The sequence below is a fragment of the Neomonachus schauinslandi genome, chromosome 10, assembly GCF_002201575.2.
Source record: "Neomonachus schauinslandi chromosome 10, ASM220157v2, whole genome shotgun sequence".
Classification (NCBI taxonomy): domain Eukaryota; kingdom Metazoa; phylum Chordata; class Mammalia; order Carnivora; family Phocidae; genus Neomonachus; species Neomonachus schauinslandi.
This window is the reverse complement of record NC_058412.1, coordinates 4,798,021-4,820,316: the sequence shown is the minus strand read 5'-3', so window position 1 is coordinate 4,820,316 and position 22,296 is coordinate 4,798,021. Positions and strand designations below refer to the sequence as shown.

Below are 22,296 nucleotides of genomic sequence, written 5' to 3'. Positions count from 1 at the left end.
CCCCCGTCCCTGCAGGACCAGCCCAGCCACTGAGAGATGCTCACAACTCAGCCAGTGAGAAGCCACGACATTTGGAGCTCCCGGCTTATTCCAAAGGACTTTTGATGTTTGTAACAGCCTTCCCAGTGGCCGCCTTTCTTCTATCAAAGAGACTTGCTCTCCTTTATTCTCCAGACCTGCCTATGGTTTAGCCGTAGCTTGCCTGTCCCAAGTGGCATTCCTATGCTATTCCCAAATAAACCCATTTTTGCTGGTAAAATTGCTGGAAGTTTATTTTTAGGATTAATATCACTCAGCACTCAGCAGTCCACCATGGGCACCATCTCCAATGGTCCTTCCCCGCCACGCCATCCCATCTCCTCTCCAGCTGAACTCCTAGCACCTGTCATCCCTCTCCCTGCACGGAACGCGGGTCCTGTAAGACAGGGACACATCTATCTTATTCACTGGAGTACTTCCAGCCCCTAGAAGACTACCTGGTGTGCAGCAGGAAATAAATGGGTGTTGCACGTATGAATCAACATGAATGAATGCACTGGCCCTCTGTGAACCCCACAGGCTGCTCAGACAATACCAGGGAGGGACTTTTTCCACTCTTTCTGTCCCCTTTTCCAGGACTAACTTGCTTACCTCAAGGCCTCTAGAGAAAGCTCTTCAGTAAGGGCCACACAAGGATTAAGCCACCCAGTGGCTCATCACCAAAGCCATGGGTAAGGCGCAGGTAATCCAGTCTGACGTTAAGGAGCTGTCACGTGCTAAACACGATGCATATTTACTACAACTTTGGGCCAGGGCCTCCATAAGCATGATGTTAGACCAAGAAAAATTCAGGCGGGACCCACACTGACTAGCTCTGCTTTTCTGTACAGCGCATCTCCAACCCCCTGGTGCGCACACACATTCTCTCTCCCGGAGATCAAAGTTCCAGGTGAGTCACCTCCTACCTGTGTCCGATGCCAGATGACAGATGCCCTGGAATGGCCCAGCTTATTCCGGCAGGGTCCTTTATCGTAATGGATCAGGAGGAAATCATCCTGCGAGGAAGAGAGAGAGAGCAGGGTCATGGCAGGTTCCCCTCGGTTCGGTGAGTGAGTCCTGCCGGGGCCGAGTTTCTTTCTTTAGGCCCAAAGCAAGTGGGGGTCTGAGAAGGAGTGGGCGGCAGAGGAAGGACACGCACCCACACACCCACGGCGCTGGGCCGCCCGGCGGGACCTGCGTCCTCCATCCTCCCTAGAGCATCGGCCTTGGACACTAGAGGGAGCCCTGCTCCAGATGTCAGCCTCTGGTTTCTGCAGGCAGACAATCTCTGTGATGCAGGCTTGTGAACAAGTAGGTCAGAAGCTCTGGGCCCTGGCTCTGTTTGATTCCACGGGAGCACGTCTGCCTTTACATCTTCCTGCCGCCCGCCCGGCAGGATTACCCCTGGATTAGAGGGTTCCCTTGATCTCCAGTTCATCCTCCTCCATTATTGTCGGGCTCCTCACCTGCGACGTGCTTCGTCCTTTCAGCTCAGACCACGAAAGCGCACTCATTACTCAGCAACAACTGGCTCGGGAACCATCTGCCACCTACAATTCCTCCGTCTGAAGTGAGTTCTGACTCACGGAAACACCCTGTTCCTGCTGCCCTCCCTGCGCTCTCGCCTCCCATCCGACCCCAGTCACCGTCAGGCTCTTGGGAGTTGGGCCCCTCAGCCCGGGTCAATCTCGAACTACGTTCCCGGCTCAGTGCTTGGCACCCCAACCCTGAGCAAGCACCAGCCGAGCATGCAGGAATGGGTCTGCTACCCAACCCCTCTGCTGCCCGCCCACCCAACGCGAAGTACCATTTTCTCTCCTGTTAAATGTACAAAGACACAGCTCAATACACAGTACCAAGGAGGGAGGGGCCCACGGCTGTTTACTCATTTAACGGATGGTGTAAACAGACAGCCTCCTCCTGAGAAAGGAATAAATACACGAGCACCGGGTCCAGTGTCGCTGAGTGCACGGAAGTCCCTCTTCCGAGAGCCGTGGCGTGCCGCGCATTCAGCTTGGCATCCGGCCCTTAAACTCACCCCTGCTGGAACCCGACTGGGGGGCAAAGTCAGCGAACCCTGCTCTCCTCCCGAGACCAGTGCCAGCCTGCAGTCTGTGGATCGTACAGGGCATCCTCCTGGTGCCACAATGCACAGTGCGCATCATGAAACCCTGGCTTTTCTGGGGTCGCAGCAGGAAGCCTTTGAGGGAGGTTGGAAGTCCCAGCCGGTCACCACCTGCCTCGCCCCCTTTCCCCGAGTCCCCTCAACTGTGGGAGGAAGCCCAGGCATAAATGAAGAGAAAGCCTCTTCTAGCCAGAGCTTCATCTTCTCTGAAGCTATTTCGGGCAACATCTGTCCACCGTGAACCCTTCCCTCCTTGAATTATTTTTTAAGATTGATTGATTGAGCGTGTGAGCGGAGGGAGGGGCAGAGGGAGAGGGAGAATGTCCAGCAGACTCCCCGCTGAGCGCGGAGCCCAACACTGAGCAGGATCCTGAGATCATGACCTCAGCCGAAACCGAGAGTCAGTCGCTTAACCGACTGAGCCACCCAGGCGCCCCTCCTTGAACTCTTAATTATGCTTTCCTTTCTGCTGACATTCACTCGTACACTGAGATTAGCTCATTTTCCATTGCTAGGTCTCGTTTTCCCAGACTGCCTATCACAAAGCCTTGCACCCTAGGCTGCTGAATAGCTTGTTTTTTTTTTAAAGATTTTATTTATTTATTTGAGACAGAGAGAATGAGAGAGAGAGCACATGAGAGGGGGGAGGGTCAGAGGGAGAAGCAGACTCCCCGCCGAGCAGGGAACCCAATGCGGGACTCAATCCAGGGACTCCAGGATCATGACCTGAGCCGAAGGCAGTCGCTTAACCAACTGAGCCACCCAGGCGCCCTGCTGAATAGCTTTTGAATTAATTTTGAATTAATTTTCTGAAACACAAACCAAAAAAATGGACAGGGCGATCCCCAGCTCCAGATCATGGGCTTTGCCACTCAGAGGAGTCCACTGGGGCTGGCGTGCTTCCTGAACAGAACGGAAGATTGTTCAAATGCTACCTTCCACCTAAGATGCTTCTACAGAATATAAATGATTTCATTGTGACTTTAAGTTTATTGGAAACAGCCTTGGGCCGAACAACCCCCAGGACCTGCCAGGTGTATTTCTGCGACCGGGACCCTTTGTCTTGACTATTGTTCAGGGAAGTCTCATTAAGCCCCTGGCTGGAAACAGAAACAATGGAACGTGTAGAAAGCTGCAATCACAGAGATGTTCAAAGATAAAAATAAACCCCCACGGGCCTTTTGTGTCAAACTCTGGCCTGAGGCTGGTCTGACCCCAAACTGGTTTTTTTAGAGACTGAAAGATGAAAAAGTAGATGCTGGTTCGTTCCTCACTCCTTCGGTGCTTTTGGGAAAGGCTGTTCAATCTTCCCTTTGGGAAAGGAAATAATTCCAACTCTCACAGAAAGAAAGCACGTATTAAATAAAATGGGTGTGTGGAACCAACTGCGCAGTGTGGGCACCAAACAATTACCTTAATAAATATCATCTATCTGCCCCCCCGAGAAACTAGAAGAAAGAAAGAAAGTGCGAGTGTCCCTTGCAGCTGTGTGGCTGAGGCTGGGAGGGCATCACAGCAGGGATTCCAGGGAGCACGACGGGCGCACCCGTGAGGATCCAGGCCCGGTGCAGACGGGGGAATAAGGCGCATGATGGAAGGAAGCAGCCTCACAGGATCTAGAACTCCTTGCCGAGTACAGACGTGCAAGAGAAAGACAAGTGACGTGCATTCCTGTCTTAGAAGCCCGGCAGGCCTCCAGCCAGGTGTTTGGACACTTGTCTTAAATCACGGTGATCATCCTGGATTAACTTCCCCCTTGAGAATCTGCTTTCTAAGGCCACAGGGTCCTTTTTCAGCAGCTCTTCGTTTACAAAGACAAACAGGAAACGCTTGGCCAGGAGGATGATGACTTTCAAGGTGGAAAAGGGCAGGGTGGTGCCCACGTCCTTAGTTCACGCAGAGTCAGGATGGCCAGGCTTCAGAACTCAGACAGACAGACAGACAGGATGTTTCTCCAGGGACCAGAGCAGGGTCAACAGCCTTGTGTTCCATGAAGACAGCTCCCATTCCTGTAGCTTCATCCAACAGGGCAGTGATCACCCCAGAAACTATACCTTCTGTCAGCCTGTTTCCAATACTTTCCCCCAAAACTCTTCAAGGAGACTGGATAACACAGAATAAAACTGACATTTCCCTTCTGTTCCCCTTCAGGAAAAGCTATAAGGAGTGGCAAACTGCAGACCAGATACTAGATGATACAACCTAATTTAAAAATCAGTTTTCCCCCTAAAATTGGAACATGGTAAAATACAAAACTATATATATAAAATATAGACAAAGACTATACATATATATATAATATAATTTCATACATATATTGTATACATATGTAGTGCACGTATATGAAAACTTTAAGGCCCTAAGGACTTTGTAGTGCTTGAGACATCCTTCTAAACATCTCTTACCACCATACAAGGTCACAGAACACACTTGTTTGGATCTAAGCTAAAAAAGATTAATCTTGCCAAACTGATTTATTAAACTTGCCTTGGATAAGAAAGTGAAACCTCCAGGATGGCAAAAGGGTAATATCTTCCCATGATTTGTTCAGCTACACACGGTTTTACTGTACATTTAGTAATTTATAGTTAATAAAGGAACAACAGACTTCTCAAAAAAAAAAAAAAAAAAACCCAAGAGAAACTATCTAATATTTTAAAAAGGTGACCTTTAAGTTACGACCTATTACCTTCTTTAAGATTCCATCTCAAATAGGCACTTACTTTCTTCCTGACAATCTGTAGGCCCATCCTGAGGACAACAGGCAAACTTTCAACTTAGCCCACTGTTAGGGACCCTTCCCCCTTCAGCTTGGCAGCCCTGAGAAGTTGGCCCTTCTCGGCCTCAGGAGCTAAGCTGACTGCTCTGATGTGGCCCCCGGGAGGGACACTTCCCCCGACCAACGCTTTGATGTCACAGAGGTAGGGAAGCAGGGGCAGGCTGGACAACCGAACTCCTGACAAGGTAAAGCAGGGATCTGTGGCAACCCTCCTTTATTTTAGTTAGATCTTAATGGCTTACTATTTTTGGAAGAGGTGGACACAGTGGTCCTTGCTGTATAAGACAGATATATATAAATACATAGGACACATGACTTGATTTGCTTTGACAGTCACTAACCACAATGATTTTAACAGATTATTTCTGCTACTTAACAGAGTTTTAAAAACCTATGTACAGGGGCACCTGGGTGGCGCAATTAGTTAAGCATCTGACTCTAGGTTTTGGCTCAGGTCATGATCTCAGGGTCATGAGGTGGAGCCCGGTGTCAGGCCCGCACTGAGCATGGAGTCTGCTTAAGATTCTTTCTCCCTCTCCCTTTGCCCTTCCCCACCGCATGCACACTTTCTCTCAAATAAATAAATCTTAAAAAAAAAAAAAAAAGCCCATGTACAAATAAACTCTTCTAAAACTAAAGTCAGAATGTCATCACTTTGGCAAGATGCCCTTTCTCCTAATATGGGTGAAGAAGGAAAATATGGAACTGAAAAGAAGTGTCCTTCACATCTGGCCTTAAAGCTCCAGAAAAAAACAGGTGCTTTGCTCCCAGCAGGAACTTAGCACGTGCAGAGACACTGGAGTACAGAGCGTTTGGGAAACACTCAGCACAGGGCATGCTTGCGAGAAGGTGGTCATATGAGGCTGGGAACTTCCATTCTGTCAGATGGCTCAGAGTGTGTGTTTTTCTGCCCTGAAGGTGACAGAAGCTGACCAAAGTAACTGTGCCCCCACCATCCCGTTTCCCTGTCTGGCCCCTGCCTCTGTTTATCCTTCCTATTCCACTAACAGCCCCTGCTGTGTGCACTACATGTTTACATCCCCCCAGATTCATATATGTTGAAGCCGAATCCCCCAGGCCCCATGTGATGATATCTGAAGTGGGGTTTTTGGGAGGTGGTTAGGTTCCCATGAGGTCAGGAGATGGGTAGGTACCCCATGATGGGATTAGTGTCCTTATACAATGAGGGGGAGACACCTATTTCTCTCTCTGCCACGTGGGGACATAGGGGACATAGTGAGAAGGTGGCCATCTGTAAACCAAGAGGAGGGTTCTCTTGTCTCTCTTGGCCCTGGGGTCAAATGCCAAGAACCAAATCTGCTGGCACCCTAATCTTGGGCTACCATTTATTCTTCCAGAGCTGTGAGGAATAAATGCCTGTTTTTCAGCTCCCACTCTCTGGTGTTCTGTTACAGCAGACTGAGCCAAGACGGTCCCCACAGACAAAACCTAAGATCCTAAGACCCCATCCACCTGAGCTGAATCCTAAGCCTGAGCTGACCTTCTGCTCCCCAGAACTCCTTCTGGTACCACGGCACTTGATGAGTTCATAAGCACAGAAAAACATCTAAAAATGTTATTTCTGTTTCCCAGGCACATTCTCTAAGCTCTTTAGGAAATGGCTAGGGTGTTTCCCACGGCAAGTCTGAACCTCAAAGCCAAGCTCAAGGCTGTACTCACGTCCAGAGACTCGAGGCAGTACCAGCAGAAGGCGTGTTTGCAGTTCTTACACATCATCTGGGCGCACCCTTCGTCCCGCTCGATGTAGACCTTGCACTTGGGGCAGCGCTTGATGGGCGCGTCGTCCTCCTCCAGTTTGAAAGCAGAGCTGCAGGAGAGATTCCATCATCCTGAGGCTCAGCGGGACCCCGCGGCGGGGGGCGGGGGGAGGGGCCCTGTCAGCACCAGCAAGGCTAAAACCATTAGTGCAACTCTAAGGGGCCAAGGCCACTTGTTAGTCGATGTTATAAAATGAAACTAAGGCTCCATAAAACAATCGCCAAAAAAAACTGTGGACCAGCCAGTTGGACTTAAGGGGAAAAAAGCAATATTGGTATGTATTTAAGTTTAGATATGTGTAGACAAAAGAAATTATGACAAAGGCCTATAAAGAAGGTGTCTGCGTAATGGGGTGATGGTCAAATCTTATGTCTTCGTTCATATATCTGTATAATTTCCAAAGGATCGATGATAATTTTTATGCACTTTGCTATTGTCAGAAAAAAATAAACGTTACAAATACATGCTCATCGATCAGTTAGATCTACTGGGCCTGTCTTTACAGAATCACTTTCCTGAGAAGTCTGGCCAGGCTTGCAGCGGTTGGCGTGATGGGCTGTTAGCCTGGGGTCACGTGCTGGCGCTATGCAGACTGGCCGTGTCTGGGCCTCAGAACTCTCAGGGCGAGCATGCTGGAAGATCACACACGACAACAGCACACCGCAGCATCGAGCACGAGTGAAGCTGGCCGATAAATGACAGCAATCATTCTATGCTGCTAATAAAGAGATGACATAGATATTTTGGTGTGACTCCGGAAGAATGTCCATCCTATGCCATTAAATTTAAAAAGAAAGCTAAAAAATATGTGCATGAGAACATGTGGGTGAAAAAATGGTAAACTGCTACAAGCAGTTATCACTATAGGAACACATTTGCTGTATTATCTGAACTCACTGCATCAGTCCAACATCACCAGGAGAAAAATGATCTCCCACTGGAGTGAGCAGCCCTTCTAGAACCTAATGCATTTATGAGCATACATGCACTGAAAGCGAGCAAATTCTGGCATTTGGAGTGCATTCTGGTGGAAGGATCTTCCACAAGCATCATGGTAAATATAACGATTAAAATCGTTTGACTTTAGTATGAGCTGATAATGAGGGGAGGCGCCTCCTCAGTGAGGCGTGGGCTCCAGCTGAATGCGGTTCTGGGCTGTTCACCAGGAGGTGGTGACCAGTGAGGACATGGCGGCAGGAGGCAGAGCGTCCTCGCGCGAGGAGCATGGGGTCCAGAGATAGACAAGCCCCAGCCGTGCGGCTCGGGTATCAGCAGCGTGCAGTGTGCCCATCCCATCCGCTGCTCGGAGTGCACCTCAGGGTGCAGCGAAGCTTGAACGGGTTTCCGTGCACGTGGTACACAACCCAGAACCTGGCAGGGGGGCAGTCAGCACTCAGCAAGTGGCAGTTATTGCAGTCTCTCTGAAGGGCACACCCTCCCCTGCTCCAATTCTTGTCTAATGTGAAGGCAAAACACACAGCAAGCTGGCTGCACAGGACACGACTCCGAATGAGCCAGGGCAGTCACACGCAAGTGCCCCCAGCGGGCCCCGGGAACACAGTCAGCTCCGCACCATCACAAGCTGTGCCCTCCTGCAGATTGCTGCAAAGAGCCCCCAGTCACGAGGCACCAAATCCAGTGACTGAGGGTGGCTATCGGGTTAGATAACATTGTTTCAGTTTGAAAGCCAGTTGTGACCTTAAAGTAATGGAACTAATTTCCTCATGTGATTCATAAGCTCATTTCGAAGGAAATTCCATGAACGGGGGCAGTGTATCGGTGGGGAATGAAGACCATCTCTTCTCAGGGAGACGTTAAAATGGGAACAGTTCAAATATTTAAGTGCTGATGTGGTGTGGCGTGCCTAGAAATTCACATGGTATGGACGACAGTTTTCAAACATCTCCTGGCATCTGAATTATATTTCAAATTATTATTAATAACAGCCCTTACTATAAACTCAAATTTATGAAAGTAGATAAGGCGTCTTTGACCACTTCAAGACCTTCACGGGGCAGACACATCGTAGTGATTGAAGCTGGTCAGGTGGTGGTTGGGAGCATGGCTTAAGGGAAGATGGAACGTAAGACAACCCTACTACATGGAAATAGGAGGTAAGCGATTCATCCCGGCATCTGAGTGCTGGCTGGATGCCAAGATCTGGGGTGACAAAGCTCAAGCAGGCGCAGGTCGTGATGTGGGGAGCTCAGCCTACTGGAGGAATCGGCCGCACACGCAGATGACCTCCAGCGCAATATGGCTGGTGTTGTGACCAATACAGACCATCTCCAGTGAGCGGCCCAGACGGTGGGGTCAGCAGCTCTGCCCTGGGATCGGGGTAGCCTGACGAAGGACAGACGTGAGCCTTGTATTTGAGGGCGGCAAGGAGTCTCCAGGGAAAGGAGGGTGGTGAGGGGCAGGCACAGGCTCAAACGTGCAGACTCGGGAGAGGAAGGATGGGCCAAGAGGCTCTCTGCGCAGGGGGAGCTGCGGGGAGTGGGAGCGGGGCAGCAGAATGGGGAGAGGAAAACAGGGAGCAGCTGGTGACCACACCTTTGGGTGGCCGGTGGGAGTCCCTTGATCAAGAACGCGGCTGCAACAGGTGCAGGGCCAACACCATCTTGGGGAACCCATCTGTGCTACAGACTTTATAGGACATAAAGAGCTGAATATTACCAATTCCTTCTGATTCATCCTACTTAACTTTAAGGTACATACACTGATGCTGCAGTGTCCACCTGGGCATCGGCCTGAAGGTCGGACCAGGGGACGAGAGGGCAGAGATGCAGCCATGCTTCCCCCGCTCTTCTAGGGAAGTGCAGGCCCTTGCTCTCAGGCACCTGGAAACCTGTTTTTGGTGATCCCTTTGGTATTTGTAGCTACTGCCCACCTACTCTTGTCCCTGTCCCCGTCTCAGATCACCTTCCACACCATGGAGTCTTAGAAAACTCTAGGTACGATGTGACTTCAAACTCCTGACGGTAATAGGCCATCCATTGGTTTGTCTTTCCGGACAGGCCGAGTGCAGTCAGCTTCCTGTGCACCATTAAAACGCCACTGCTTTGCACAGTACCTGACACATCATCAGTTCTCAAAAATAATCAACCCACCCACCCGCCCGCCCAGGTTTAAATGAGGCTCAAGAGGAAGAGACTGATCCAGAAGGAGTCATGTCTCCGGAGACACATTCAAGGAGCAGCGGCCTCCTTCTCTTCCTCCTCTCCAGCCCTCCGCCCATGCCTTCCGCCGGAGCTGTGCGGAGGGTACCTGGTCTCTCCGGGAAGGAAGGTGATCGGCAAGGTCTCCGGGCAGCCTTGGCCAGGGTGCCAGCTGGCTTTGCAGGCGGAGCAGAATTCCATGTCACAGGCTTTGCACTGCACCAGCTGCGGGGTCTGCAGCCCCATCTCCTGAAGCTGGCACACGGCCTGGCAGGCGGAAGCCGGGCACCAAGTCCGACAGGGGTCCAGGAGCACCTCTAGCACAGGGAGACAAAAATGGGCAAGTCAACGTCTGCACACGAAGGATCTCATGGGGTGTTCGGACTGAGGGATCACATCAGCGCGTGGCTTCACATTTTTAACACTCTTTCTATGTCCTTCACGACCTGGTGCCTGTCTGGCTCTTTCTCCTCCCCTCCTCTCGCTCCCCATTTCCTATCCAACCCAAAACACACCCAGTGTCCTTTAGAGATGCTGCTGCCTGCACCCAGAATGCTGGTAGCTCCCAGGAAGCACCCCCCCACCCCTGACGGCCGGTCTGGGTTCCCTGTGAGTGCCCACAGGCCATGGTCCAGGTGCGCCTTCTGCTTCTTTGTTCACCTCCCCAGGGCGCAGCATCCTGAAGTCAGGCCCACGTCTTCAGTCTTGCTGCCTCACAGTCTGGCCCAATGCAAGGCACACAGCGGGTCCTCGGACAACGTTTGGTAAGGAGGATGGAAAGAAAGGAGGGAAGGAATGTGGCCAAATTCTTCTCATCAAATGACTCATTTGCCTAAGGCTGTTCCCCCTCCCAAATTTAAACCTAAGCCATGAATTAACTCCTGTGTGAAATGGCCAGGTTGCCTCTCCAAGTGGAGGCCAAGCTGCTAAGAAGCCCCATTATAGGAAGTTAGTGATGGAGTTTATTTTGAAAAACAGGATACCCTCCCGTTTCCACTCCTGATTAGTCCCGAGCTGCCCTTCTTCGTGAACCTGATTAATCGTTTCATTCACCGCCTGTCCGGGGTGACACTGAATCCTCAGCGAGGGGCAGTGGCAGGGAGAACCTGACGGGAAACGACACAATGCTGAGGCTCTGCCAAAAAGCTATCACAGGCCAAAGGATTGGGGTCATTTTCAAAGGCCTTCAAGTAGGCCACTGGTTTCGAAGCTTTTCAGCCGTGGCTATGGGGAAGGAACCGGAGACCACTGGATTCTGCCAGGGAAACTTGGAAGGCAATGAAAGGGACTTGTGAGTTTCCTGGCCGTGTGACCGACCAACAGCCAGGGGTGGGTTAAGTTCACCTGCGTCGAAAACAGGATTTGCACGCACTGGGATCTACCACTGCCTGGGGGCTGGATGTGGGCTGGACGTGCGCCCAGACGTCACCTACACAGGCTGCCACAAAACACACGTAGGTGTGCCATGTTCCCCAATTAAATGGGAAGCCAGATTCAACCCTCTAGGAATAAGCTGTGTCAGGTACAGCCCTGAAAACAGTCTTCTATTCCAGGAACGAGAAAGCATTTTCTGCAAAGGAGCAGACAGTGAGTATATTTTAGTCTTTGAGAGTCGTGCGGTCTGTCTCCACCGACTCAGCTCTGCTATTGTAGCACAAAAGCAGCCATGCTGATCCGTAAATGAGTGTCCCAATAAAACTTTATTTACAATGCCAAGACATGGGCCGGCCCACTCTGGGCCCACTGGCCAAAGCTGACCCACTCCTGCTCTAATCTAACTCCTCCTCGACCTGTTGCTTGGAAGGGAGAATTAATCAATGGCAGGAAACTATCAAACTGGTAGGTCTAGGGAAGATTTAGTAGAACCTGCTAATATAAAGGATCTCTGGAATCCAGGAAAATGTGCTCCTTTTTAACTGACCTTCGTTACAGTAATGTAAAACCTTCATGATGTTCCTAATGGTGAGTGAATGAGGAGAATTAGCTCTTGTCATTAGCTGAGTTTCAGGGTCTGCTTTTCTAGGAATGTTTGCGGCCATCAGATCTGGGGGTGGCTGTGGGGCAACGAAGTGGTTGCCCCCGAGGCACATGTGTGGGGAGCTCACCTGAGCCTAGGGGACAGGAGAAAGGAGGAGGGAGAGAAGCCCTCCATGGAGGTCCCCACCCTGGGGAATGAAAGCGAGGCAGGTGACCCTGCTGCACTCCCCTCCCTGGTCTGATTCACCTCCTCATCACGGTCCCCACACGGCTCCCTGTATTCGGTGCTAATGAGTGCTCTGGGGGAGCCCAGCCTCGCCCCAGCTAGATTTTGGGGTCCCCTATGAGCACAGCACCTACGAAGGGCAATGCAGGGTGCAGGCACTTAGCATGCTAACTACCACACAACACGGGGAGAGAGGTCCTCAGCCTGCTCTGTTCTCTTCCATCTCGATGCCGTGGTCAGTGCTGGTCTGTCTGAGAGCGTTGGCAAGCACGCTGCCCTTACACGGACCCTGCGGGATCCCCCTGCTCCGGGCCCCGGCCTCTACCGTGAGGAGTCTGCGGCGTCAGGGCGGGCGGCACTCACTCCCGCACCTCGTGGCCACGACCCACCTCCCACTCCCTCTCCTGGCACAGCGAAGGCAGCTACTAGGCTGCCTCATCGGCAGAGGCCCAGTTATATTAAGGAGCGCAGGGCAAGGAGACCTAGTTAAGGTTTCCATGGTAATGACTTAAATTTTGTGACTTTTGTCCTCGTGGAGCTGTGACAGGAATTGCCTGTCCCCGGGGGAGAGATTTCCTATCAGAGAGGAAAAGGGCAAAGAATCTGTCCCAACCGGCCGAAGGCGAACACCGTTCCCCTGAGGCCAGGACACCTCAAACCCTGCGAATACAGCCCCCGGGGCTCTTCCCGTGGACTTGTACTAACATTCCCATCATCACTCCCATGCCGAATTCCGGCAGCTGGCGTACAAGACAGGAAACGATCAGTAAGAAAATCCACACTGGGGAGCACCAGGGAGCTCTTCTTTTCGGGAAGCATGTAAGTACAGGCATCTAGGGCTATGGATCACATATATACCTAACGATATATATTAGGCACGTTGTATCTTCGATACATTGTATCTAATGTCTTACGTAGACACGTCTGGGTAGAGCATAGGTCTTCAAACAAGGCCAGCAGCCTATTTTCTGGCACACCTTAGAAACTAATCTCATCTTCCATCTCCCCAAGACACATTAGTCATAGATAAAGGAAGCAGGTCCCTAATAGCTCTGCTTATAAAAAAGCCCAAGACTTTTTAAAAACGTGCTTTTCTTTTTAAAGTGGTTTTCTTGGTGAAGCGTGCTAAGAGAGGTGGGGTTCTGACTCTCACTACGCAGCTGACCAGGCCCGCGCTCCAGCCGCAGCAGCCCCGTGGCAGCGCATCCCGCCCTGTGGGGACTCCTCGGCCCCAGTCAGGCCTGCTTACGGATGGAGCAGCTCAGCAAGTGAGTTCATCTCTCTGGGCTTTACTCTCGAGGAAAGCACCGACACCACGCAGGACAAGCCCTGACGTCAGCATTGCTCGGACCTGCTGTCCCAAGGATAAAGAGCCCAGGAGGCTGCAGGCCCCGCCTCTGGATGGCAGGAGCTTCAGGAGTGAGGAACAGGGAAAAAACACCTGCAGCCTGTCAGGGTGACTGCTCAGCCAAGAGCACAGGCGAAGCCTGGTGGGGCGTGCGAGGGAGTGAGCCCCCTGCAGAGCCTGCCCCCAGAGGCCTCTGGAGTCTGCCACAGGGGCAGGTGGGCACTTGGAAAGAAAAACAAGCCCACAGCTTCCTTGCCAAAGATGCCAACTGGAGGAGTGGGGGAGAGGAGATGAAAATCAAGCTTGCAATACCTGAAACTAATATAACATTGTGTGTCAACCGTACTCCCAATTTAAAAAAAGATCAAGGCTGTTACATGAGAGGAGACATGCTAAGACCCAACGGAGACAATGTTTGCAACTTAAACCGATTAGGAACTAAGTGTTGTCAGAGGACCTGGGAACTGGGTTCTCTTCTCGGGGCGGCCTCCCTGACTGCATTTCAAAACCAGAAAAGGAAACTCGCCTTCTGATCACATCTCAAAACTTGTTTGATGTACTTGCTGGAAGCAATTGCTTTACTTTAGCTCCAACATTTTAACATTTCATTCAGACAGGTCTTTGGTCATATTAAGTCTGAGTTCATTTTGTGTTTTTGTTGCTTTTCACATAGTGCTAGCAAAATGTTCTCAAGTAATAGGCTTGAGAGATTTTGTTCACCTAAGTCAAGTTGGCTTCATTTTTATGCAAAGTTTAAAAAAAAAAAATCCCTGGCTGAGCCAAAGCACTTGAAATTACAAAATATTTGAAAGCACAAAGTTGAAATTATTAGGTAGGAAAATTTATCCAGCTGCATTTTTAAATGAAATTCAAGGTCAGAGAAAGTTAATTTTCTTATAACCCAAATAACTACCAGTTTCTGTCTAGATTCTCTCTGGAAAATATCTTCAGAAGAGCCCGAAAGTTTCAGAAATCCAAATTAATCAATTTTATAGCTCTACATGCTGACTTCTGTATCACATGGTATTACATTTAAACTATAAGCCACCCCAAACCAAATGATATATGCCATTTAAATAAAAAAGCTCTTGAGGGCGCCTGGGTGGCTCAGTTGGTTAAGCGACTGCCTTCGGCTCAGGTCATGATCCTGGAGTCCCGGGATCGAGTCCCGCATCGGGCTCCCTGCTCGGCAGGGAGTCTGCTTCTTCCTCTCCCGCTCCCCCCTCCTGTGCTCTTTCTCTCTCTCACTCTCTCTCTCAAATGAATAAATAAAATCTTTAAAAAAAAAAAAAGCTCTTGAAAACAATTTCAATGTCATCAGAATCCTGTTTCATTTTTTTAAGTTGGCCACACACTGCCTTTTTTTTTAGAAGTAAGCCTCAAGAGGAAATGCAACTATCTTTAGCATTTCTTAAAAAAAAAAGGAAGGAAAGAAAGACCTTTGCACATTCAGCTAAGCCAGGAATCTCCTGATCCTTTCCTCTGCTCTATTCTGCGTTCTTCCCATCTTGAGTGTTTTCCTGTAAAGGTGCAGCCCAGGGCTGCATCTCAGTAATGAGCGTCTGATGCAGAGGAGGCAGGGAGCGGGGAGAGCGCACTTGAACGATTACAGTCTGAGCTGAAAAGGTCAGAGTTTGGATGTGGTGTCTTCACAGTAAAATTGTGCCTAAGGAGCATCATCTAAACATGTCTGTTATTATGCTCCTTTTCAGGTGAGCCCAAGGTCCAGGATATACATGAGAATGAAGCCAAATGGAAGCCACTGACTCTTTAAAACATCATTTTATGACCTTGGCACACTTCAGAGAGCCAAGCCAAAGACCAGTCCTGGGCATCCAACACGTTTCAATGCTTGGCAAGGCCACCCTTGAAAATGTCACCTCCGCTCCGCCCATGCCACACAGTGCTCCTGGGGAACCCTGAGGTCTGTGGCAGGCCTGGCTCCCGCCAAGAGGGTGTGCAGGACACCCTGGAGGCGGGGGCAGATCTGGTCCCCACTGCTACCACCACCCACGAGAGCTGGAAGTGTGGGCAAATTGGTCCGCCTCTGTGGGGGCCACGTTAACAGAAGGGGACAAGCTTGCAGGACCTTCGGGATCCTTACTGAGACAAGGGACTCAGGACCAGGCGCCCATGCGTCCAGACGCGCCCCAGGTGCAAATAAATGCACAGGGAACACTCTCCTGTCAGGATGCTGGTCATTACACTTTCACCCACGCATGGCCTCCCAACTTCCTTCTGCCCCTTTGGATCTTTTAAATTCTGCACTGTCTAAGAATTTAGTCCCTAAACTATTAGCCATAATCCGGCTGCAGAATAATCATGCCCCATGAGGGTCAGATCGCTTTAAACCACTCCCTAAACCCAAATCCCTGCAAACGAGTTGTGTTTCAGGATTCCTTCTTATTGCCACATGGAACCCCAACAAAGGCCTTCCACCTGGGAGCTCTGCAGGGAACTCAAAATGACCACGACATCTCAGAAATCTAATTTACATCGATGCTTTCACTTCCACTGCAGCCAAAGGATGGACAATCCTATCCCCCAAAAGCGCTCCCCGCGACGTGCCTGCCGCTACTCCACCACGGGAATCGTAACCCGCTAACCCGCCTGGGCACCTACCTCTTTCAAATTGTAGCTTTTTGTATCTTTGCATAATTTCAGCAGCAACCATGCACTCAATCTAAGAAGAAAAAAACACAAACAGGAAGTATGACAAGCTGTGGGCTAGAACACAGCCCAGGTCGGCCTCAGCAGAGCCCACGACCCCCAGCGGAGCTACGCAGGGCGCCCGTGCACCCGTTAAAAACCAGATTTGTTCAGATGCTCGTGCCTCGTCCTCCTGCAGATGGCCCTGTTTAGGGCAGGCAGCATCGGGGCAGCTGATCGCAGTTTCTAGTCCTTCTTTGATCAAGAGCTCGACATACTGTTTCAGGCACTGAAAAAAAACAAAGAACAGAGAAGTGTCTGTCAACATGTTTATTCCTTAAGGGCGAACACCCTGAAATACATAATCCAGCACACCGCCTATTTTCACTATTTTCCTATTTTCACTGTGTAGCCCAGAGCGACCACCAAAGTTCTGTTCACTCGACGAGTATTCCAGGCCACAGAATGAAGGCTGCAGGTGGGGTCCCTGCACACAAGTTCAGCAAATACCATGCCAGTGCATCTCACAGTAGGAGGAATGGAGGAGAGGGAGGTCGGGAAGGAGCATTTCTCAAATGCGTATCAGACGCCAGGCACTGTACTCAATCCTTCCTATTCCATTGTTTCACGTACGCCTAAGATCATTCTTACAGGAAAGGGAGGACAGTTGCACCTTTCAGGTGTGAACAGAGTCACTGAAGAAGGGGCTTGCCGGCTGAGCCAGACAGCAAGGGCAGAGCCCCGACTCAAGCCCGGCCTGGCTCGACTCGGAAATGCCCCTGCGCTCCCCGAGAACCTGCACAGATGCCAATCCTCACCCCTGACACCCCACTTCCCAGCAGTTACTTACTACAACTGCACCTACTTGAAGGACTGCTCAAAGTCTCGGGTCAGACAGACAAAGTGGGAGACACAGCAGAGTTCTATGGAGGAGGATGAGGTCGTACACAGTCCCGATTTACTCCTGCCTCAGTCTACGAGCCTGGGAAGCCCACACTCCCCTGAAGAGCACATTATGAAGCACAATTAGAAGAAAAGACATGGCCTCCCCTGGTAGGCTCACTACCAAAAGTAAAATGAGACAGACTTTGAAACGCTCATAGGAGAACTCAAAGAGCACAGAAACTGTGGCCATTAGGTGGAGAAACCAGCGAAAACCATCTCAACAGCATCCCCATATCAACCTGCAATCACAGCCCCAGTCCAGTATTTGGGGTTCATGATGCCAACACCACTGTTATATTAGCACTATTAAAAATAATCGTGATTCGGGGCACCTGGGTGGCTCAGTCGGTTAAGCATCTGCCTTTGGTTCAGGTCATGATCTCGGGGTCCTGGGATAGAGTCCCCCATCAGGCTCCCCGCTCAGCAGGGAGCCTGCTTCTCCCTCTCTCTCTGCCTCTCCCCTGCTTGTGCTCTCTCTCTCTCTTACTTGCACAGTCTCTCTCGAATAAATAAAATCTTTTAAAAAAAAGTAATAGTGATTCATCAAGAAAAGCCCATTAGCTATGTTTCCTAAGCCTCTACCTCCCCTCAAATGTGCGCTCCATTGCCCTAGAAGGACCCGCGGTCATTAATAATGGCTGTGCCTAAACTGGAATCCAGCTGCAATTCCCACTAGCTCTATGCCTATGCCTGGAACACGTCTGTTACTCTCCTTCTACCAGCCTCATTTTCCCCACCTGCACTTTGGGGGGCTTTTAACCCACATTACGGTGGAGTTGTAAGAATTTCGTGGAAGAGAATCTAGAAGATGAGATGGAAAACTGTATGCCTGATTATATAAATAATAATTTGATCTAAATGGGTAATTCTCACCCTTCTAGCACATCAGAATATTTCAAACACTAGAGACACAAGGTAGCCATTTCTTTTAAAAATACAAATTAAGGTAATCCTCAGAGCCATTTCCCACAGCCTTTCTCGAGAGCACTAAACAGAATGCGAGGCTTCATGCAACAACTGCAATGTGGGCGCCCAGAGCCCAGCCCCGAGTCCAGCCTGCATTCCTCGGTCCTGCCCGGGCTCCCCGTGAGTGCAGAGGCCCCCTGAACTTCCGTGATGCACGGGTCACCGACATCTCGCCAGCGCAAAGGTTTTGGAGCGTTCCCAGAGAACCGGGTATGGATGAGCCGCGTGCAGGAGGGCTGTCTGCGGTCTCAGAGGTACGCTCCTCAAAACCCACACCAGAAGGAAGCGAGGCAGCTGAGAGAGAAGGGGGCAGTCACACGGAGCCACCAGCAGGCCTGCCTGCCCCCCGCTCTGGCCATGAGCACCACAGCAGCTGTCTGGGGGAGACAGCCACGCTATGGTTTGGTGCCTGCCACCCTTGCAACAATGCTGTGCTTCCAGTCGGGAGGAACCTGGAATGTGCTGCGTCTGGCTGGGTGACCGGTGAGGAGAGAGGAAGACCGAAGGCAGAGCTAGACAGACCCACGGAAGCGTTGTACGCAGAGGCCACGGACGGGCTCCCTGACGAGTTCGGGCCACGGCTCCCTTGACCATAAAACAGGGATGGCCCCCTGGCTGGGTTTGTGATCGTAAGAAAGAACATAAAAGTACCAGCACAATTTCCAGGGCACAGCACCCGCTCTGCCTCCGCTTTGTCTATCTGCACGATAGGACTCCTAGAGTCAGAGGCACAAAAATGTATCGAAACCTTAGCCGCAAGATGATGATTTTACTTTTTGTCCTCAGTTTGTGCATCTGGGATCTCTGGAGAACACTGCAATGCCGTAAACTCTCAAAGCGCCGTGAGGGGCTGCACACCACGGGGGGGAGACTCTGCGCCCCCGAGAGGCACAGTACAACACTTAGCGCCCGTGGGAAACTCCTAGCAGGGGATCTGTAGGACTCCGAACATCCTTGTTCAAGAACGGGCCGACAGCAAAACCACCAGTGTGTCACGTCTGGCTGGATCATTCAGAGGCCTCTGCACAATGTGCAAAATGACTATGTTCTGGGAGCATCGATTTGTTTACTATATAAAAAGAGATGAGGATCCAAGTGTCCGGCCAACCATCCATGGAAAACCAGCCCAGTCTTCTTCCAGATACAAAGTGGGTCATGACTCACAAGCCATATTTTTTTTTTGTTTTTTTTTGTTTTTTAAAGATTTTATTTATTTATTTGAGAGAGAGAGTGAGAGAGAGAGAGAGAGCACAAGAGGGGGGAGCGGGAGAGGGAGAAGCAGGCTCCCCGCCGAGCAGGGAGCCCGATGCGGGACTCGATCCAGGGACTCCAGGATCATGACCTGAGCCGAAGGCAGTCGCTTAACCAACTGAGCCACCCAGGCGCCCCTCACAAGCCATGTTTTTCAATCTAATAGCAAAAAGAGGTCTTAAAAGGAGCACAAGAGAATGAGCAGAGAAACTTCTGTAAAAATAAATATGTAGTACAAAAAGCAGGTATTGATGGATTTCCTGCTCATGTTGCTTGGAGCTCTCAGCAATCAGTGTCTTCACCTGAGCTGCATTAGCCAACGTCCCAAGCGTAAGGGGAGGTGCCATGGCTCCCAGTTTACAGATGACAAAACAAAGCCTCGGGGAAGCTAAGAACGGGCTCAAAGACATACTCTGCACGTAGAGGAGCTGGGGCTCAAGTGTGCCTGACTCCAAAGAGGGGGGGGGTTTGTTTTTAATTTCTGCCTTCTTCCTCAATTAAGAACTATTTCTTTTTTTTTTTTTTAAAGATTTTATTTATTTATTTGAGAGAGAGAGCACATGAGAGAGGGGAGGGTCAAAGGGAGAAGCAGACTCCCTGCCGAGCAGGAAGCCCGATGCGGGACTCGATCCAGGGACTCCAGGATCATGACCTGAGCCGAAGGCAGTCGCTTAACAACTGAGCCACCCAGGCGCCCAAGAACTATTTCATATGCAATCATTTATTATGTATTTTCAGTTACCTCCTACTTTTTTTTTTTTTTTTACTAGAACACAGAATTGTATGTACTTTTTTTTGTTTGTTTTTTTAAAGTAGGCTTCACGCCCAGCACGGGGGCCCAATGCAGGGCTTGAGCTCACGCCCTGAGATCAAGACCTGAGCTGAAATCAAGGGTCAGACCCTTAACTGACCGAGCCACCCAGGCACCCCTGTTGTATGTACTTTAAGCTGGCAAAGTCAGAGTCACCCTGGAATGCATCCGTACATGCCCATGATTCTCGGATGCAACAATGGTCCGAGACACCAAGCCCCCACGGCCACTGCGGAGGGGAAAAGACGCTCCTGCAGGTCGGGATAGTGCCCTATTCCTGACGTCCCAGTGGGGAGTGGGGTCCCCCCCGCCCCAGCAGAGTCAGAAAGGCTTCCCAGAGGCGACACGCTGGCCAGAGGGACAAGGACATCCCAGGAAAGGGGGCATCCGCTGCACAAAGGGCAGAAGGAGCAAGGCGAGGTGTCAAGAGCCACAAAAATGTTCCAGGCATTTCATTTTCCGTTTTGTTTTCCAACTGTCTGAAACGAAGTTCCAAAGAGGAGACGGCATTGCATATTTGCTCCGAAAGCTCTGCTTCGGTTTCCTGCCAAGGAGAAGTGGGCCACAGAGAGCCAGCGGCCTCGCCTGAGCTACAGCAAGTCTCTGTGGTGTCTGTTTTCTCACTCGAAGGCCTGCAGGCTGCTGAAGATCCTGAGAGAACACCGCTCAGAAACTGCTCCGAGGACCCGACGTAGCTTATGCTCCTCGGGGATCCACCACTTAGGAACAGGCGGGTCCAAGCAACTGCGGTGGGACCCCACTGAATGCCGTTTGAAGAGCAAGGGCCTTGGAAGCACAAACCTGCGTCTGAATCCCGGCTTACCCACCTCCCAGCTGTGCGCAAGGAACCTCACCTCCCGGAGCCCCCGTTCCACGTGCTATGGGAGGAGATAAGCCTGCCACCACCAAGCCCATTCCAGCCAGGAGACCAACCCGAGGTGGCTACGGTCACCTGCTCAGGCAGGCACCACGTGCTTTCCGTGGGCGGCAGCCCGGCAGCCCCCATGGCTACCGCCACCCCGAGTATTAGTGTACTGCTGGCCCTGCAAGCAGGTAGGGACCCAGGGAACGTATACCCCTCGGCAGGCTTGTGATTACAGATGCCCAGTAAGGACGTGGAGCCACAGATCTGGCGTGAAAGTCTCTCTGAAGAGCACCAAGTTGGAAGCCCGTGGGTTTGTCAGCTGCTTGGGGTTTCTAGTTCGATTCAGCTGGTAGGCACGGAGCACCTGCTTTTGTGAGAGGGCGCGCTGGAGCCGAGCCGGGGGCGGCAAGGCTTGGGGGGCCCTCCTTCACCACAATCAAAGCAAAGAGAGAGACTAACCAGCTGTGGGTTAGGTGAGGCCGGCGCTGGGCAGGGGCGTGTTCATTCAGGGCAGGCAGAGCACAGAGTGCCCATTCCCATGTCAGGTCCACACAAAGCACAGCAACCCCAGGAGAAGGGCTGGCTTGACCACGGGTGTGTCAAACGGCGGCCCGTGGGGAGCGGAAAGGCAGGAGAGCGCCTGGGCCGCGTGCAGCAGTAGGGCTCCGTGTGCGGAGACGGTGGAGACTCCTTCCCCGTGGAGTGGATTTACCCCAGCAGAGGCCGCATGAAAGAACTCAGTCTCAGCGGGGTGAGGGTAAACCTGAGTGTGGCAGGGAGACCAGGGGAAAGTGGCTCAGGCCAACAGTCCCCATCAGGGCAGTGAGTGGCCCTGGCTTAGGGAAGTGACAGCCATGGCAACTCGTGGCGGGGAACTGGGCACATCCCACAGCCTGGCCTGGAACCAGCAGGGATTGGAAAAATTGACCATCAAAACGAGGCGTCCCCTGGGGAGTCCTGCAGGAGGGGTTACCAGCCCTGCTGACGGGGTACAAGAGGGCTGTTCTGAGAACCCCGCCATGGCCAGTGATGACAGGCAGGCTCTGATGAGGCGGGACCCAGAGTGGGGCGCAGGATGAGGCTGAGGGTGACCCGGAGGCCTGAAGAGGACTCAGTCCCGCTCTGACAACCTGCGGCTTTTCTGAGGACTCAGGGGCCTTGGCACCACTGCTCTCCACAGAACACAGAGCCTGGAGTTGAAGCTCTGCTTTCTGCTCTTGCACAGAGACGAGGGAATCCTGGACCCCCTTCTCCTGGTGCAGGGGCTGCACTGGCCAGTGGGGAGGGGAGAGACCCCAGAGAGAGTGCAGCACTCCCTTCTCCGAAAGGGGGCACAGCCTCCTCCCTGCTCGGTGCAAGAGCAGAAAGCAGAGCTTCAACTCCAGGCTCTGTGTTCTGT

At 51.4% G+C, this 22,296-nt stretch overlaps 1 protein-coding gene across 1 annotated transcript in view; it reads right to left on the bottom strand.

The window, feature by feature from the left end:
* RNF144A (ring finger protein 144A) overlaps positions 1 to 22,296 on the bottom strand; it is a 41,320-nt gene that overhangs the window by 9,062 nt on the left and 9,962 nt on the right. The window contains exons 2-6 of the mRNA XM_021697613.1: positions 16,244 to 16,348; positions 16,033 to 16,093; positions 9,969 to 10,176; positions 6,603 to 6,750; positions 945 to 1,034 (exon numbers count right to left, since the gene is read on the bottom strand). Coding sequence (XP_021553288.1) covers positions 945 to 1,034; positions 6,603 to 6,750; positions 9,969 to 10,176; positions 16,033 to 16,093; positions 16,244 to 16,348 — 612 coding nt within the window. The remainder of the gene's footprint in view (positions 1 to 944; positions 1,035 to 6,602; positions 6,751 to 9,968; positions 10,177 to 16,032; positions 16,094 to 16,243; positions 16,349 to 22,296) is intronic.